General features: G+C 32.8%; 2 protein-coding genes across 6 annotated transcripts; one reads left to right on the forward strand and one right to left on the reverse strand.

The window, feature by feature from the left end:
• The first annotated feature begins 735 nt into the window (after nucleotides 1-735).
• Nucleotides 736-16,003, forward strand: LOC129797852 (cadherin-86C). Of its 5 annotated transcripts, XM_055840707.1 has the most exons (16): nucleotides 736-1,243; nucleotides 1,692-1,833; nucleotides 6,970-7,338; nucleotides 7,738-7,810; nucleotides 8,060-8,269; nucleotides 8,854-9,003; nucleotides 9,076-9,190; nucleotides 9,289-9,481; nucleotides 9,956-10,199; nucleotides 10,342-11,243; nucleotides 11,321-11,447; nucleotides 11,513-11,643; nucleotides 11,967-12,051; nucleotides 12,768-12,961; nucleotides 13,034-14,949; nucleotides 15,022-15,467. In XM_055840707.1, the coding sequence occupies exons 3-16, from the start codon at nucleotides 6,971-6,973 to the stop codon at nucleotides 15,363-15,365; spliced, it is 5,052 nt and encodes a 1,683-aa protein (XP_055696682.1). In that variant the 5' UTR covers nucleotides 736-1,243; nucleotides 1,692-1,833; nucleotide 6,970; the 3' UTR covers nucleotides 15,366-15,467. The 5 variants fall into 5 exon arrangements, 4 of the variants coding, with proteins under 4 accessions (XP_055696682.1, XP_055696679.1, XP_055696681.1 ...); XM_055840704.1 differs by having other exon boundaries at nucleotides 13,034-16,003; XR_008751365.1 differs by lacking the exons at nucleotides 11,967-12,051; nucleotides 15,022-15,467 and having other exon boundaries at nucleotides 13,034-13,148.
• Nucleotides 15,863-18,781, reverse strand: LOC129785848 (putative inorganic phosphate cotransporter). The gene is made up of 8 exons (XM_055820492.1): nucleotides 17,968-18,781; nucleotides 17,716-17,846; nucleotides 17,449-17,640; nucleotides 16,966-17,322; nucleotides 16,467-16,874; nucleotides 16,261-16,380; nucleotides 16,048-16,192; nucleotides 15,863-15,965 (listed from the first exon to the last, which is right to left on the reverse strand). Exons 1-8 carry the CDS (start codon nucleotides 18,047-18,049, stop codon nucleotides 15,922-15,924), a joined length of 1,479 nt encoding a protein of 492 aa, XP_055676467.1. The 5' UTR covers nucleotides 18,050-18,781; the 3' UTR covers nucleotides 15,863-15,921.
• Between the last annotated feature and the right edge of the window lie 1,438 nt (nucleotides 18,782-20,219).

Below are 20,219 nucleotides of genomic sequence, written 5' to 3' on the forward strand. Positions count from 1 at the left end.
CTCATTCAAAACATTTTTACTCTTTAATTTTTTTATTCAATAAAATAAATTATTTAAATTTAATTTTATTTTTAGTTCTAATTTTCTAGATATTCTAATGGTTCCACACGGATACCTGAAGAAAATAAGAAATTTATCGCAATGTCATGGAATGTGTGATAAATTGTTGGAGCTTAGATTTATTTGTAAAGTGTACAAAAAAGTCATTCAAATTAATCTATTGAAATATTTCGCTTGATATGCAAATGAATAGAACGGGTAAGATTTATTTTACATAACCGAATTAAATATTGACCACATCAGTACCTTCATATAAATTAAAAGGCCACTTTCGTGTACAAAAAATGATATTGAGAGTGAGAGTGGTTTTCTTAATCATAAGATTATAAAGTGTGGAAGTATTTGAGAAGCAATATATGTCAACATAAAAAATGTATTTATATTATGACCAAAATCACATTTAGGAATTAAGATTATGAGAGGTCAGCGTATAATATTTTTTTTTACTTCTTCCTACAATACATATGCACACAGATAGGTATTAATTCTTTGGAAAATCCTTCTTTTTTTCACTTTAAAAAGTCGATAATCTACTTTGTGTTCATATTATTCCCTCCAATACCTGTAAACTTGTATGCTGCGAATTGTCTTGCACGTGTGGTGAAGTTGTCTTACTGGCTTTGATGTTGTCTCGCGAGTCCAAACCACAAAAAGCATAATACCTACGACCCGCAATCGCATCGGACGCGTATACCACGTCCTCGTGTTGTCTCAGTTCATTTTTTTAGGTTTGCTTTGTGCTTACCTTATGTGTTCTCTGCAGTGAATTTTCTTGCATAATTTGCCAAGTCGTGTTCCTTTATGTGTACATATATCATTGATTTCATAGCATTATTTTATACGGAAGTGAAATTTTGAACAATATTGTACCCTTTCGCACTTTTTTTGCATAGACGATAATCAACTCTTTTAGTTCATTTTCTCGTATATTGTGTATGCTAAAAAAGTTGGCAGACTCGAAACCACCCACGCAAAATGTTTGGGCGTCTCTGATCTCTCCTGATATATAGTGTATATATGGTGTGTTCTTGAATATCTACTTTATTTTTCGTTCACATTAAGAAAAAAAGTCAAGATGTTGGCTAATTTCAGTGTTTAAGTGACTTTTTGTGAATATATCGAATTTTTCTTCATCTCTACACATGTTTGCCGTGTGCAAAATGGATTTAATTGAATATTACAGGTATGTAATTATGCTTTTACCCATGGGGTCTAAGCGTACAATTTAAAAATTCTTTCCAGACAGTGTTATATGCAAAACGATTTTTCATTATTTTCCTGGACGATGTCTCTATGTACATACATAATGTAATTTACGAGAGATCGTTTGGACTTTTAGTGCTTTACATCGTGAGAAAACCAAATTTCTAATCTTAACAACAAAATGTGTACACAATGTCTCTTTTACCTAAGCTTCCATATTATGTTTAAAAGTTAATTAAAGTAGCCGAATGTTTTTCTTTTACTCTATTTTAGAGAAAATTGTCTAACAAACTCCAATTGCAACATGACCCTATACAAGAAAATACAAATACCTTCTATTACCTCTTGCGAAAGCTAACAATGAAATAATGTATGATATACATAAGGAAATACACTAATATGATATTATGCAAATTTGATGATTTCAGGGTACCCCATGATTTTGCTTTCAACCCTACAGAAAGAACACAGTTAGGATGCTTCTAGGCGATCTTGCAGTTTTCTGCGTCCGTTTCTTCGTGTATTCGTTTCTTCATTTCGCGGCCCGTGGCACGATATAGAGACCAAAAGGTAAGATACATGGGGTCTACGACCGACCCCATATTTCCAAGAGCCATGGGGATTTACTTGTGACTTATTTTTCTCTAACCCCTGCCCTTTTAATTTTTTTTTTGTGTAAACACAAACGGGTTTTGGCATGCTTTCCTTATAGGGCGCGCGTTCGGCGATTTTTATCGTGTTATGTTTGTATATAAAATAAAAGTTGACGTTTCCTACTCATTCACCCCCAATTGGTGGAATTTCTCATCAAACTTATATAGAAAATAAAATTAATGTGCTTTGTGGATATTTGAGCCATATTGGTGTGCGTTGGTTTTCTGACCATTACTGTAATTGGTATTACCTACCACAATAGACGTCTGCGTTTCAAAAAAGTTGTTATTTATGTATTATAATATACATACATATACATAATATAAAACATTAAAGTAAATAGTGATTATGTCAATTATATTTTAGAAGTCGTCTAAAAAAACGGAAAAAGTCATCGAGTTTCAATTAAGTAAGTGGGTTGAATATCTTGAATATGAAATAAATATTTCAAATGTATAAATATAAAATATATGATTAAAACCCACCCCTACCGCCAATTTTCGCAGCTATTTTAAGTGGTAAATTTGCAATAAATTTTATTGATTTCGTCACATTAAATCTGAAGTAATGGTGCGCGTGAAGATGGATGTACTCAATTAATCTACCCCTTGTTCTTTCCACACAGTTAATGTACATAGCTCACGTTTTTGCGCGGTCACATGGGGGTATACATACATGTATTCTGTAAAGCTCTGTTGGATACACAAACTTTTTATCCAAATAAAGAATCCACGAAGTGCTTATAAAAAATTAAAAAGCAGTTTACATTCTTGGAAAGGCAATGTTAGCACAATATGTACTGTACCTACCTATAAAATCCAAAAATGTGATTTCCTAAAGTCAATCTGTTTTGTGCAATGTGTTTAACACAAACTGAACTTTTTGACTTTTAGAGAGCAACTTTGTCAATACGGTTAGCACTTCTCGTTGCTTAGCTACTGTAAGAAGCCAAACTGAAATTATTTCCCAGATAACAATGCGAATGTGTGCTACATAAAGAACCTTTAATGCTCTCATTCTTTTCTTTTTATTATGTACCTACGTAAAACATTCAAAGTAGGTATACCAAAAAATTATATTAATATTTAGGTCGTATGATGTAATTGTATGACTAATATAATATTTCGGCCTTTTCCGAATGTTTAGTGTTTTATTTGATTTTCCTCACCTTTCATTGTTTTTCATTTAGTTCTAAGTACTCTACTATTTTTATTAATTGCATTGACTAATAATTAATTCATATTTTCTTATCTTTTATTTTTATCTTCATAATTTTAAAAATCATGATTTTCCTTCACAATTTGTTGTAATTTATTACAATTTCAGAACAGTACAAAAAAACCAATTATTTTTTTTTACAAATAGAGCAAAGTATAGGTGGTATGAAAAGCTTGTTGAATGATACAAATAAATCGTCAAATTGGACAATGATCGCTTTCGCGATTATTATTGAGATTAATATAGTCGTGCAACAATTCATGATTTGATACTTTCGTTTTAAGAGCTTTTCTTCCGCTTCCTTTCCCTTATAAAGTCTTTGAGACTCATATAGGACCGATATGGAGTTCAAAAACTACTGGACCTATTTTAAACGGGTGTGTTTAGTATGAAAATTACAAAATATTATCGCTAAGAGCATTAAAACTTTACCATGTGCTTTTTAAATATAATAAATATGTAATTGAAGCATTTCGATATTTCTCACATAAACTTAATTAAATTACCTATTCATGCTAATTTAATTCACATTAATTGATATGTATTAAAGTTAAAAATAACGTACTAGTTAAATTAATAGATTTTTTTATTTCACGGACAGATTAATGATAACGCAGAAAAGTAAAAGTAAAAAAATAAAACTTGAATGAACATTAATGTAGGTATAAAAAAAAATAGACACATAATATCGAATGACCCAATATGTGTATTTATGTACACTGCAGGATGTATTAGTATGTAAATGTTATGCTTATGTATCCATTTGTAGTTGACATTTGATAATTAGTTAAGACTTAAACCTACTTTATTTCGTCTACTACATTAAAGTTCTAGTTTACTTATAGTGAAGAATAGCAAAGGAGGGAAATCCTTTCAATATTTATTCTATTAAATGAAATCACGCCATTCTGCCTAACCCAAACGAGACATGTAGTAAAATAAATTGTAGAACGGTGGTTGGTCAAACGTTTGGTGGTGGAAAATGGGGTCAACTTTCGTCCGAGAAAAGATATTGTACATAATTCACGTCGCCTTACTCACTATATATACTATTATAATTCATATACATAGGTATATGTATGAATATGTACTCCATTTACATTTGAATTAAGCTTCACACAACACCCCTACCGGTCAGCTACCTTACACTGAGGGTGCACAGTTTCTTGCTGGCACATTGAGTGTCCACAAAGTTTCCTTGACCACAACACTTCAGAATAATTTGAAATTTCATTGTGGCTACACGTATTGATAGTGCTATGAAAATAAAAACTTTTTTCTACAAATTAATAGTGTTTTATCGTTGAACAATAAATTCAGTTATTTAATTAAATAATGTGATTATTTTGTTGATTTATCAAAAAAAATAATGTTTCGTCTAAAAAATCATATTTCTGTTAGTTTTGATTAAAACATATTGTTAACTTGCTCAAAAGTAATATAAAAAAAATTATGTGTGATTATGAATTTTGTAATCTTTAGTTGGGTGAATTAGCATTGTTATACGTAAGTGTCTTTGGGTGTTTATTGTGGCTATTTAATTTATAACCTTTTTGCGGCTTTTAGTGCAATTTGTTCGGCTTTCTTTTGTCATTCCAATATTATATATGACAATTATGCTAAGCTACAATTAGAGGGGATTTTATTTTTCTGTGTTGAATTTGATTTTTTTTCTACTTATGTTCAATGAGTTTGCATAAAGAAATTTTGGTGGTAAAGTGAATGTTAAATGATGAAAGATTTTTCTTTATGCGGTTACCGGACAGTCTGCGTCTGGTACAAAGACCACACACACGAGTGTAGTTCTTAGGGGTTTAAAACCATAATTATTTTCACATAAAACATTATATAGTTCCATAAATAGCAGAGGGTTTCTGAAACTCCTTATATGTACATACATAAACCATCAACCATTTTGCATTAATTCAATTTTCTTACGCAACTTGTAAATTCTCAAGCTCTTCGCTGACCGGTGGCTATTTTTTTCGCGTCCCTTAACACGACAAGTGGAGTTAGGAATATGAGGATTTTAGCGGAACGAATACATATAGCATAGTGGGGTGAATCTGGCGTCGACCGGTGTAGTGTGGGGGTGTTATCCGGTAATGATCTACTGGGGATTTCCCCAAGAAAATTAATGCAAGATTTTTTTCACATAAAATTTTTTTACCAATACAAGTAAATATCAGTTATATTCGTTTGTAATAGGATTTAATAAATTATTAGGAATTTGTTGGAACAATTTTTTCCAAAAATTCTGGGAAGCAGACGTGTCACCGCTAACGACTCACAAATAATAGCTTTATGTATAAAAAGTAATGTCATAAAAGAAAATCAAATATGTGGGGGCAAGAGACGTCAATCTTTTAGTAATAAACTGTTAGACAATGACCACCAAATCCATAAAATTATGATAAAGGATTAATAAATCTGTATTTTAATGCATTGTCTTAGATAACATTTTTCGTCGTTTTGTACCTCTTTGTTTCTTTAAATAAATTTAATTTATTGCTCTGAACGAAAAAAGAAACTGCAAATTATATAAATTGTAATATATAGGTAAACACATAAGAATCATAGAAACTAGAAATTATTTTTGCTTTTATCACTATAGTTTTAGCACTGTGCAATAAAATATACACGTACAGGGAGGAATCGATATGATTTTTGCGGACTTGTTATTTTGTAATATTTATGTGTGTGCTCAATATGTTATTGATTCTATAGTCCAGAGACTGCACAAGTTGGAGGATCCTTTATTTACTTTAGATTATTTTGTCAAGCAATACCTATTTAGTTTGTTTGTTCTTTATTAGAATTAAAGAAAAAAATTATACTTTAAATGTGTTTGTGAAAATAGGATATATTTATCAGTTTATTTGTAGCATTTGTAAGTAAAATCACTGTACTAGTATATTAGCATTAAGTTGTGCTGCACCCACTGCACCGTTTTATATTAAAACTTTCACTCCTTCTCTTTATTAATTCAATTTTGAATAATCAATTTAGTATGTAGTAGGTAACTATATTTCGGATTGGAATTTGAATAGGAATTTTAAAATTGAATTTTGATTATCATTTATACATTAATTTGGCAAGAAAATTCATGAATGCCAAATTCTTGACTATGAATGAGTATTAAAAATGCTGTTTTTTTCTCCCACATTCTTCTACTCTTTTTTTCCGAAAAGTGTGCTTCCTATAATTTTTTTGTGATATAGATACGCTTTAATTTTTATTATAAAGGTGCATATCCCTTTAATTCAAAGGATAGTAAAACCACATGATATAATTTGGCAATTTATGGCCAATGTCTTTTGTATGTAAACCGTCCTAAATTTTTTCGTTAAAGCACCTATGTAAGTTGTTATCTGCCTGTAGGTAGACAAAGTTAACTTCTTATCGGTAACAAATCATCAATTGCAATTCTTAATCCAAGAACTATTGGTATATAAAAGTTTCATGTATATATGTGTGATGCGGGTATAATGCAAACGGCGAAATATTGACATGCGATTTTTTCCAACACCTCCCCTATCCTCTCGTTCGCTTTTCCACCAAAAGTATACCCTGGAATGTAAAAGGTTATACCCTCACCTTTCCTAGAGTGCAAACTTGTGGGTAGTCAAGTCATAACACAAAGTCAGCATGAGCCGACAAGTGGGTTTTGGGATTTTTTGCCAAATTGGTGGAAAATAGGTAAAGGTACAATAGATGAGGTCTTCTATTCAATTGTTATTTGAAGAAGAAATCTTTATATTATTACTCTTGTTGTTAAAGTTATGAGTATAAGTAATTAAGCAATCTTCTAACTTATCCCTAATTTTTTTTCAGGATGCACTTGTTACCTTTATTGATTGGATACATGCTGAGTTTGATATGTTATGCCTCAGCGGTGGATCCCAAATTTGACCCATATACAAGAATGCGTTTGATATTGGTGCCGGCAGATGCAAATGTGGGCAGTGTGATATATCGTGTTCGTGCTACCGATGAAGAATTTGATTATCCTTTGGTGTTCGAATTACTCGGCGATTCATCGTCATCAACTGTGCAAGTTGAATCACTGCCATGCACAAAATACAATTCCGTGTGTCAAGCCAATGTCGTCCTTATGAGGCGACTCGAACCCGGCAGATACTACGACTTTCAGATATCTGTAAAGGACACGCGAGGAGGAATAGCTACACAGAGCTGCTCAATGTAAGTTCTATTTTTTTTCAATCAAAAATCAGCCAATATATTTTGTGCTTTTGAAAGTGTAGCATAAAAAAGTCACCATTTTTCTTGAATGTGTAGTTCAATGTCGAATATCCTAGTTTCTAAGCTTTTACGTGGTGTGTTCATTCTTTGGATGATCTTAAAAAAGCAGAATCGTTTTTTAAGAAAATTTACGGTCACACATTTGAATATTTATGGCAGCATATATTTTAAAAAGCTCTAAAAGCTCTCAAACTGATATATGTGCCAATAAATAACGTCAATGCAAATCCATAATTATATAATCAACAAATTAATTCTTTGTGGAATAAATTGGCAATTACGATTTGTATTATGATGATTTAGTTATTAACCATTTTTGTTTTCTTTTTCACTTTCAAGAACGGCAACAAACTTCACCACGCCACATGATATAATATTTCCTCATAAACCCGGAATTATAATGATACCAGAGGTTAGTATGTCACTTGTTTTTATACTCTTCCACTGCAAAAAGCGAAGGGTTGTGTTTTATTAGAATTTGTCTCTCTTTATGAGAAATGTGATTCCACTTTACCTGTGAATGACCTGTGAATGGATTTCTCCTTAACCGCAACTTTACATGCAAATGGAATCTACTCTCAATCACTCACAACCCCTTTATGAGAGAGAATTGCTTTATACTTTGAAAGGTGAATTGATTAATTTATGTTTAAATTTTCAGGATGCAAAGCGAGGTACGGAGTTGGACTACGTAGTTGCACGCAAGAATCCTCTTTTTCCCAAGCATGTCTACTTGGAATTGTGGGGTTCTCCACTATTTGCCATACGGCAAAAAATTGTTCCACCAGAAATGACAGAGGGTACTATCTTTTTGCTTGGACCTTTGGATTTTGAAAAACAATCCATGTACCATCTTACGGTTTTAGCTAATGTAAGTACCTAAGTCTAATATTACTTTGAATCTTATTTAGCTGTGTTTCTTTCAGACAACACCTTTTTTATTTTTTATTCAAAATAAATTTGGCTATTTATGGATATTATTATCATAAGGATCCGAAGGAATATTTGTTAATTAAGGATATTTTTTGTGATTGAAAGAATAGTTTTCGTCATCACCTAATTATACAAATATTTAATGTAGGTCACGCTTTGACAGAAACAACAATATTGGATCACAAATAAAATTCTACTCCTTCAATCTTAAGTCTTGTCGAAAGTATCCTACTTTAAAAGAAATTTTGACGACTAAAAGCACTAAAAGTTTGCAACATTTTGTTTGAATAATGATGGCACGAACAAGGATCTATTGATGAATAGTCACGATTTTGTGCACGAAAACGAAGGCGACTAAAAGAGAATAGTTTCATCAAAGCTATTAATTTTAATCGAAGCTTAAATAGCGGTTTTAATATTTTAAATGAATAAAAAATTATCCTTATTAATTTTATGATCAGTCCAAATATTTCATAAAAGTTTTACAGTTAATTAACTTACGGTATCTTACGCTTTTTCCAGGACCCTTACGCTGAACCTGGGCAAGATACAAGAAATATAGCAGGGTTAGAACTTGTTATTATCGTGGAAGATGTTCAAGATGTTCCACCAATTTTTACTATAGCTCCTCCAGTGACACGTCTTCCAAAAGAATTAATACCTGGTGATAAAGTGAGTATTAGCATAATCTAATTATCTTTTTTTGAGCATAAAAATATTTGAGAAAAAATTAAAATTTTTCAGATAATTCAAATACAAGCTGAAGATGGAGATAAAGGTGTTCCGCGACAAATTCGTTATGGTCTCGTATCAGAAGGGCATCCATTGACGTCTTTCTTCAGTATAAATGAAACCAGTGGTAAGGAATTTTAATTCTTAACAACACTGTGATATTGTTAATGTGTACGTGACATAATTTTTAAACTGCATCATTGATTTATGTATTTTTCTCTAAAGGCATAATCACCCTTACAAAACCACTAGAAGAGATTTCTTCAATTACCCACGTTGGAGACCCTGTTTTGCTCACAGTTATCGCAGAAGAAGTTAAAGTAATGCGTGATGAACCGCCCGCTATGGCAACAACAGCACAACTTGCTTTTATTCTTCCACAACGTGAAAATGCCCCACCATATTTTGAAAATGATCAGTAAGTAGCATTTACATCGTCTTAACAAGGTGGGGTCCATGTTGTATCCCATGTATGATTTTTTGTGATGCAATTTTAAACTCTCTTGAAACCATATTTCTATTTAATCTCTTTCTTTCTGAAAAATGTAATTTCGATTTTTTTTCGTTCCACAATACGTGGTTATAATTTTTTGTTGTTGATTTACCTTTATGATCGACCTGATTGACTTTTATTTATTTCTGAAAATGTGATGTTGTTTTCGGAGATTCGTTCCTAGCAAATACAATCAATATTTATTTAACTTTCCATAAAATTTAAATTAAAATTACTCCAACTTTGCAATACAACTTCATACCTACATATAGTATGTAATGTAGGTAATTTGTACATGAATGAAAAAATAGAGCACACAAAAAATCAATTGACTATCCAACACAAAGTTCCGTAACCCTTGCGAGCATGGAAGAATTAATTGTGTCATTATCATTTCAGTTATGTTACACATATTAAAGAGAATGCACCTCAGGGGACAGCGCTTATATTTATTGATCCATATTTACCACGCATTTATGACGATGATTCCGGGAAAAATGGTGTATTCTCTTTAACTCTATTGAACAACAATGGAACATTTGAAATTTCTCCAAATGTTGCAGAACGCAAAGCAAACTTCCTTATTCGCGTACGAGACAATAAGATACTCGATTACGAAAAGACACATTCATTGCAATTTCAGGTATGTAAATACGTACACTTGTACGTCCTTGACCTTTATATTGATTAATTATTATTCATCGTGATGATCAACAATTGAGTATGAGAAGCAATTAGTTGATAGATTAGAATTTATTAATTTTTTTCAATACCTACAATTTCAGATATTAGCACAAGAACTTGATCCAACTACTAATTTATCTACAATAGTAAACGTTACAGTTTACATAATGGATGACAATGATAACCCTCCGGTTTTTACTGAACCAATGTACATGGCTGAATTGCCTGAAAATGTGACAGTTGGTACAAAAGTTATTGAAGTTCATGCCGATGATGTGGATACTGGGAGTGGTGGAAAAGTTCGTTATACCCAAATTTTGGGTTATCTCAATACATCACTGAATTTAGATGCTGAATCGGGCTTAATTACAATATCTACGGAGAATCATGGTTTTGATCGTGAACTAATGCCTGAATTTCATTTTTATGTGGAAGCAAGGGATGACGATGGAAGGGGGAATAGAGCACAGGCACCATTTATTTTAAAATTAATTGATGTGAATGATGAAATTCCCATTTTTGAAAAGAGAATATACGAATTTACCTTGTCGAATGATATGAGGAGCTTTACCACGCCCGCTTTTATTAAAGCTATTGATGCTGACGCTGAACCGCCTAACAATATAGTTCGCTATGAAATAATTAATGGAAACTACGAAAATCACTTTAAGCTCAATGAAATAACTGGAGAGTTGAACTTTCGGATCCCCTTGCCAAGGTATGGAGCATCGTCTGAACCATTGGATAAGTACGAATTAACTGTGAGGGCATTCGACTTGGGTGTTCCCGTGCAATGGTCAACAACAATTATAAGAATTTATTCGCCCGAAAGTAAAAGGAGGACCATGGTCTTTTTGCTCCCAGATAGAAATCCTGACCAGCAAAAGACCGAAGAAACACTATCAGCCATTACAGGTGGACGAGTTTCAATTCACAGTATACAACCATATACAGGAAATGAAATGAATTTGGCATCAATTAATGGAGATACCAACAAGCACAAGTATATATCAATGAATATCATTTTCATTGAAGTGAAAAAGAAAACTAATTTAATCTTTGTTTTTCTTCAATTCACAGAAGTGTTGTAACAGCTTCAGTTGTCTACGACAACAACTCTATCGTTGACATATCAAAGATACAAAAACGATTGTCTGAAAGCAATATAACAGCAGGGATCATCAATTATGGAGATACCGAATATACGGTGAGCATATAAAATAATGAAAAAAGATGCGTAGAAAATTAATAAATTGTTTTTACATTAAACAGAATACTCAGAAGGCGGAAAATCGATATCTCTTCTGGATTCTTATCCTGTTAGCACTATTGATTGCCATATTACTACTCACCCTAATGTTCTGTTTCATCTGTTCATGGTGTCCACTTGCTGGATTCTCAAAGTAAGAATTTTCTTTCATATAAAGTCAATGTTTTTCATTAATATTTAATTTTTAAGATGAAATTTTGGGTCAACTCAAAACTATTGCGTTTAGTAAAACAAATATTTTATTATTTTGAAAATTTTCTTGATCAAAATTTGACTTGGTTCATGTGTGCTGTCCTCATAATAAAGTTTTCAATCATGAAAATGATGAAAATTTTGGTTTTTTTGTTTAAAAAATTTTTTTTAGTTTTTTTAATTAGACCCTGCATGCATTTATTGAACAGAACATATTTTATTATTATATACTGAATTTTTAAAATAGACTTTTCTTTTTTATAGAAAGAAAGTTATTAGAGTCAGTAGTACGGAAGACGATGTTCATCTAATGCATAAGGGAAACACAAAAGAAACCAAATCCGTACAGGTAGTTTATATTTAATACTTTTTACTTTTACACTATATACATACATATATAGCACACATTACGGTTTTATGTTTTGTCTGTTTTTAAAGAAAATTTAATAAGTCACGTCGAATTTCATGAAGTAAAAATTTATATATTTATTTTTAAAACTTTTATCTCAAACTAGCATCCTCTTCCGATGTTTTTTTTTTAAATGTCTGTTTAATGGTATGCAATAAATGTTCACAAAAGCAAGTAAAAGTCATTAATGAATTTACATATAAAAATGTATTTTAGGTGGTACACAGAAGTTGTGCTATTCTTTTCTTCGAAAGAACCACAGCTAAAAAATGAAGCAACAAACATGCGATGTCTAATTAAGCTTTTCATACCTGATATTAACTTATTTATAAATAGCTTTCTGCCAATTACAGAGATTAAACGGTTTTTAAAATTCAAATAAGAAAGAAAATGTTTTCTTAATATGAGTCAAAAAAAAAACTGATAGAACTGGAAAATAGTGAGAGTTAAAAATATTTAATTAATCATGGTGTAATTCTTTGCCATTGAAATTGTGAAAAGGCAGTTCTTCAAATTAAATTTTCATTCTTGATTTCTCAAATTTTTAAATACATACCTACCTCACAATGCACTATAAAATTATTAGAAATGCGAATATTTGAATGAAAAATTTATTAAATATTTTAACGTATACCTATTTCTCATCCATAAATTAGGTTGCAGAATGGATGGGCCGAAGAGAAGCATGGTCAGCAAGTAAATCGGCAGATTCCCGAACTAAGGCAACGCGTTGGGAATTCTCCCGTAGACATCATTCTCCTGAAAAAGTAGATATTGATACTCACGTTAAAGCTAGTCAACGAGACGTACGTCCAAGATCTTCTGAAGAGCAACGTACTGTTAAACTAAAGTAAATATTGACAAAAAAAGAAGAATTCTAAATATTTTAAATTAATAAAATCTTTTTAATTATTTTTCATAGAAGTGTGGAGGAGGATGTTCGACCGTCAAATCGAAAACGAGATCAATATATGGAAAGTGCAATGCGAGATCAAGACTACAATCACATGGTTCACAAGGAAATGCTTCAAAATCAAATCGATGACGATTCTATGCGACGACATGAAATCGATCGGGGTAGCGATATTGAGTACAATATACGTGAAAATATGAAATACGACATGTCTCATGAAAACGATCCGCGTGAGCAGTATTTCATAAAGGACGGCAATGCCGAAATACTTCGACTTGTTACACGTGGGAAGGGAAATGTTGAAAATATTTATGGAAATTTATCGCATCGTCAAATGGAATCTTCTCAAAATCAACCTCCGCAGTTGATTGTTGTGGACAATGGTGGGGGCGGTAAGGAGATCCTAATGAGGCGATACATTGAAGAACAATCAAATGGGAAGCAAATAATAAGAGAGCACTACCAAGTCATGCCGGAATCAAATTTTGTACAATCCCTCCCCAATGAGGTTATTCAGCACAATATACAAAAGGCCTCACATGAACAGGCGGCAGCGCAAATGGACGGGGGTAGTGTTATGATGGAAAAGGAAGAACAAATAATGCATGCAACCTCCCACCATTCCTTAATCCAGCAGGAGCTGGAAAATTCCCTAAAGCAACAAAATGCTCTATTGCGTCAAATTTTGCTTGAGAAGGAAAAACTCGAGGCAAAGTACAGTATGCAAGAAGCCGCCCTTGAGACGCAGAGTCTACCGTGCAATTCTATGACGATAGCTACGCAAACAAATTGCAATACTGCAACACAAACAGAGCCGGAATTCAAAAAGGAGCACCGAAGAAGGACTAAAAGTGAAAATGATGATTCATTGTCAGATGATGATTATGAGTATGTTAGATATAATTCACCCGATTCCCCACAAAAAGTTTATTGGATGAAAAGTAAAACGGACAAGAAACGTGCAAAAAAGCAATCTAAATTGGCAAATCAAAAACGAAATGTCATTATGGTTAATTATATTAAGAGAAATATTCAAACACCCATTCAGGAGGAAACTGAGGAATCTAAGTCTCCTCAGCAAGCTAAAGAATGTAAATGCAATGTTAAGAGCAAAAGTAAGTCCATAGTAGTATCACCTCTCAATAAATCCTTACTATTGGAAATATCAGAATCACTCGATGGTGAGGTAATTGTTCCTAGTGCTAAAGGAAGCATAACAGTTAAATCAAAATCTGTTTCTAAGGGCAAATCTGATGGCAAGTCAGATGATGACTTTTTAGAAAATGGAATAGTATTGTATCAATACTCAGCTGAAAGTTTAGATGAAAACTCAGATGTTGAGGAAAAAGACACTTCTCGTTATCACGAATCGCAGTCAGATCATCAAAATGACACATCTAAATCCAAAAAAGGCACACGCACAAATCGCATTCAGAAAAGTTCCCTCAGTAAGACAAGTAGTACAACCAGGATATCGCGTGAGTGTAATTCGAGAGAAAGTCCCACAAAGCAAAATCGCAGACAGACTGAGTCTGAACCACCCCAAACGAGAAGACCCAAAAATGCCGTCCCCAAAAATTCTGAACGAAAGCGTAACGTACAGAAAAGTATGGGTGAGGGTAGTAAGACTCTCAGTGAAACTGATATTTTGAGGAAGGTTAGCGATGAAGCAGATTCGAAGCCAATGTCAAAATATATGGATTGGTATTACAATAGGGATAATAAAGATGATAGTGGACGCAAAATTCAATCGAAAAAAATTCCAAATGACAGTCAAAAATATAAATCATCCCCTTCCACAGCAAGATCAAGTAAGGTGCCACATTTGGGGGGTAAGCAGGAGCATGCCCAACAAAGTACGGCCCAAATGCTCAAAGAAGACATAAACAAAGCAAAGAGTTTGGTACAAAAGAATCAAAAAGACGGTAACTACTCCCTTTTGCAACATTCAGAGCATCGCTTTGAACATGAATATAATCCTACAACTTCAATTTTAGCCCCACCTACTCAACTTAAACACTATCTATATCCAAATACTCCACCTAATATAAGTACCGAGTTACAAGATAAGGCAGGTGATTTAGAAAGTAATTACCTCTCGGCAAAAAATACTGAAGCGAAAGATAGCAAAGGTAAGCAATTTGGTATGGAAGAATCCAAACAACTTAATGTCGCCACATTGGAAGATGACCACGATTCTGGAATAGCAATGAATTCTTTTCTCAATAGTATGGGACGTAAGAATCCTATAGCCGATAAGAAAAGTGTCTTTGCAATTGCCTATGATGAAGTAAAAGTTAGTAAATTAGTTTCTGAAAGCGAATCCTCGCCAATTTCATAATTTTTGGATACATCTTATTTACACATCTTTCATAGATTTATGTATATGTACTGTACATAGTATGATCCATTAATACTAATAATATATGTATATATAAAAAAACTATCCCGTATTTTCATTACCTATTTTAAGTCATTCTTTTATGTATTTTTTGTATGTGTTTTTGACAAGCTTTTCCCTTAAAAATATTACTTTGATTATTCGCTGTGGATTTAAACTGTACGTTCTTTCCAACTTAGAAGACTAGTTTAATGAAGGAATTCCATTCATTTTTATAAAATTTTAATTGAGAAAATTTTTAAGATAGGCACCGTAAAGAATAAGTTTTTTATGAGAAATTGAAAAAAAAAAACATTTTTAGAAGTTTATACTAAAAACGACAACAAACACTTGAATTTCAGCCTTATCGATTTTAGACTGAAAAGCGCCACAAATTGGGAATTTTACCTTAATTGAATATTAATATTAACGTAACCACTACATATTAAAGACAAAAATTGTTCTCATAACATTTAATATTATTTAAAAATTTATATACACATACAAAAGTAAAAATTTATTTAATTGTTGTCACAGTTTCGGTTGATTTACTAGCATCACCTGTAAATAAATGTGGAAGAAAATAGACACCTTATGTACAGATCATTTTATTCATCACAGTCAGTTGAAAGTAGTAGCTTACGGGACTCTAATTCATCGCCATTGTTTCTCACTGGATTATTCCATGGTTGAATTTCTCCACTTCCAAATATTACGAAGAAAGTGTTACCGATAAAGTATATGGCAGCCGCAACGAAGAATACCACCCTCCATTCAACGGGATTTGTCTAAAAAAGGAAATGAGTTTTAAGCGGTTTAAGAATATGTGATTGATCGTGTTTCATATGATTCTTACAGCATCAGACACTATTAGTCCCACAAAGAGAGGCCCTAGAATTGACATGATGTTGGCAGAGAAATTTGTTATACCCATAAGAGTTCCAGCATAAACCGGAGACAAATCCATGTGATTGAGCTGCCAAGAATAAATTTAAGAAAAACGATATTATCATGCTCAATACCGCACGTGGTATTTAAAATGAATTATTGTTCTGAATTTACCATAAATCCCACGTACGTTCCACTATTAATTCCCACGCCGAATGTTAGCAGAAATACGGCAATTTCTGTATGATCCTTTGTTACATAGCCAAGGCCAATAAGGGCAAACATTGGGAAGTAGAGTCCAATGGAATTGAAGAGCTTTCGTGTATTCCCAACAGAGAGGTATCCTTTATTGATGAGGTAGTCCGAAATTGGGCTAAATACAAAACTACCCAGCCACATAACGAGGTAAGGAAGAGCAGATAAGAGAGCATTCTTCTTTATATCCATTTCAAGTACATTCTTCATATACGTCGGAATCTCGGTGAGCAATGTCCAGAAGCCCCAATTTTGAGCACTATGCGCCACGATAAGTGAAATGAAAGGTAAAGATGTGAAGATCTTCTTCCATGGTGTTGTAAATTTCTGCAATATAATTTAAGTGCGGTTGTAAATCCACATCGGACAATCGAGTGGCTTGATAAGAATGACAACAATTTTCTCGAGTGAGCTTTACTTTAATCTCCTCGGTGTTTGTTTCTTGGCCAAGAGTTTCCTGAATGAACATGCGTTCAGTAGCTGTAATACGAGCATCCTCTTCCGGTGAATTGCTTCCAAATGTGAAAAAGAGCACTGTCCAGATAACACCGATAACACCCGATACGTAGAAAATACTCGGCCACCCAAGTGAGGATGATGCCAGAACACCCGATAGGGCTAACATGAGAACATTGCCCAGGGGGGAGCCCGCGTAAACGAAGGTACCTAATCGAGATCTCTCGGACGGTGGTACCCATTGAGCTAGGAGCGTATGAACACAGGGGAAAATGAAACCTTGACTCACTCCCAGAAGTATTCTTAAGACGACGACAGCCTAAAAATTTTCCAATGAGATTAGATAGAGGAATTTTTTGTCTGTCTGAATTAATTTGTAGTATACGTTGAGAGATTCCTGATTGTGTGTAAATATTTGCTACTATGAGTACTTGTATGTACTTACAACCCATCCTCCTGAACTGGCAGCTATGGGAGTAAGGAGGGTCAGTAAAGAACATAGACCCATGCTTGAGCTCAGTAGAATTTTGGCGCCAAACTTTCGTGCCCACGTTCCAGCCGGAAGTTGGACAAGAATGTAGCCCCAAAAGAAACTGGACAGAATGAGTGACTGTGTCTGCTCATTCCAATTATACTCCTGTTGTCAGAGAGAAAAAGCATAATATTCTCAAGGATGAATTACTTGCTCTTGATGCTAAAATTCATTACCTACCTCAAAGTCGGGATTCGCAGTGGTATTGTCGACCATTGCCACAATGCCCACGGACATGTTGACTCGGAGAGCATATCCAACGAGAAGGAGGAGAAAAAGTAAACCTGACTGGTAATGCCGAACACCTATATCTGCAATGTTGATTACATTTTATATAGTATTAAAATTAAATGGAGTTAACAAAGAAAACTTATAGATAAGCTGCAATGTTGTGTTTGACACACATTTAAAATTAGAAAATGTGCAACAAACCAAATTTGAATAATCCCATTCTCCTCTCCGTGGCATCTGTTTGCTGCTGATGTTCCGCATCATGATTATTTCGTTCTTTCATAGTTAATATACAAATTTACACTGAACGTATGAAAAGTTCCAAGGTATTTTCTTCTTTTATAGATGCAACGAACGATAATTATTGCAATTTTATCATTTTACTATGTGAACAGTTCAAGTGGTGGTATTTACATATCACCTTTTAAACATGTGTATAGATGCAGATAATAAATTTTCTTGTCGATTTGAAGATTGGACACTGAAAATTTTCCACCAATTGATTTATTATTCTTCGCTATAAATCACCTGAAGTATTCAATCTTGGACGATATTTTTTTGACTATAATACGCTATAAACTCAAATTACTACAGACAACTGCAAGATATCACAAAAAAAAGATTTATTTAAAAAAAAATAGTATTCTTGTATACACAGAGATCGGCCTTCAAGTGGAATTCTTGCTCTCAACTATGAAGACTATTATGGCTTAAGACTTGACTGGAATGAGCGCCAAAGTGAAAGTGTCTCTGTCTCTGGAATATTTTGCGATTTTATAGTCACACTGATATTGAACTAGAAAATAAAGTAATTTCAAAATCAAATAAAACTTATTCACAGAACACTTGTCATAATGTCTTAGGTTCTTTGAATCACAGAGATTTACTTTTTATATGACGTCCCAATTCCAAATGAAGAGAGATTATTTTATATGTATATTTATTTCATTTATTCGCAGAAGTCGCTAATAAAACATCTATACCCATCGAAAGGTAAAAGCCAACTGTTTACCCAGCAGTTGCACGGGGCTGATGTATTGGTCCTAAAGTGATCATTTGTACGGCAACAGGTGAACAGGTGGGAGACTTTTGGAGGGGAATGCCGGTTTTCTTTCCACACAACGAATGCCATTGAATGGCTTAATTGTATATTCGTGTACTAAATACGCGACAATATCTGAGATATATGTAGGTATTACTACTAGGCGTTTTGTTATGAATAGATAAGGGTTATTAGCATACTAGAGTAATTTAATTGAATGCATTAATTTGATATTTATCAAGAAAAGCGAAAATTTGGGAAAGAATTTGTGCGTATGTTGACTTTTTAGACTACAAACGTAAGCAATTTAAATCAAAAGCTTTTGCCGCGATACAGGCAACTCGAAAAATTTTGAGGAGATCACCGACTAAAAGCTCAATTAAGTTGAATTTAGGGAAATCTAGGGAATTTTCACAAATCTTACGCGAAATACATGAAATTTCAGCACTTATGTGAAATCATAGTGACATAAAGCCACAGTGAAAGCTCAAATGATTAAACGATGAATAGTTGGGATCGTGTGAGGATGAGAAAATATAGAGTGATAAAAATTAAGATTAAAAGGTATTCAAAAATAATAAAATAATACAAAATAATTAGTATTAGAAGACAGTCAATGAATTGAAGAATGAAATTAAACGATCTATTAAGTTTGCAAATTATTTATTGATCTAGTTTTTATTAACACAATTTATTTAACATCCATTTATTTATTTTTTTATAAAACAAATTGTTCATATTGAATGCATATAATATTGAGTATTTAGTTTCAAGATGTAACCAATTGGGGACAATTAATGTTCCCATCAACATTTTGTTTACATGTACAAATGTACATACCAAACATACATACAAACGTTGTAAATATAGCACCCATTTGTAGCACGAGTTGCAAGCACGTGGCTCTCAGCTGATCAAATCATCACGGTACTCACATGCTACACCAGGCCAGGATACTTTTTAGATGATGAAAATGATAAAAGAGATCGTGTCAGTTAACTCTGCTGACAGAAATACTACTTGCTACAGATAATATAAATATTTTAGAAAATTAAACGTGGTCTATATGCATAAATTTATTTATTTATAGTATCTATACATACCCAAAAAAAAATTTTATAGTCTCTCATAATAATTCTTGTGATTTTTCAGAATAATATAGAATTTATTTTGTTCTATTAAATTATTATTTTAAATATTAATTTGTTTATTAGAAAAAATCCAATAGTATGAATCCATCATAATAAAGGGACGAAAATTTAAAAAAAAATAATGAAAGCAAAACTTGCATTCCGGGGAAATCATCTAAACGGATGGAACCCGTAATAAAATAAATAAATAAAATAAAACTTGCATTCCAACTTCTTTATAGAAGTGTAAGCAACTTTATTGATTTTCTTCAAAAGCTCAT

Source organism: Lutzomyia longipalpis, chromosome 1 (assembly GCF_024334085.1).
Source record: "Lutzomyia longipalpis isolate SR_M1_2022 chromosome 1, ASM2433408v1".
In the NCBI taxonomy this organism is placed as follows: domain Eukaryota; kingdom Metazoa; phylum Arthropoda; class Insecta; order Diptera; family Psychodidae; genus Lutzomyia; species Lutzomyia longipalpis.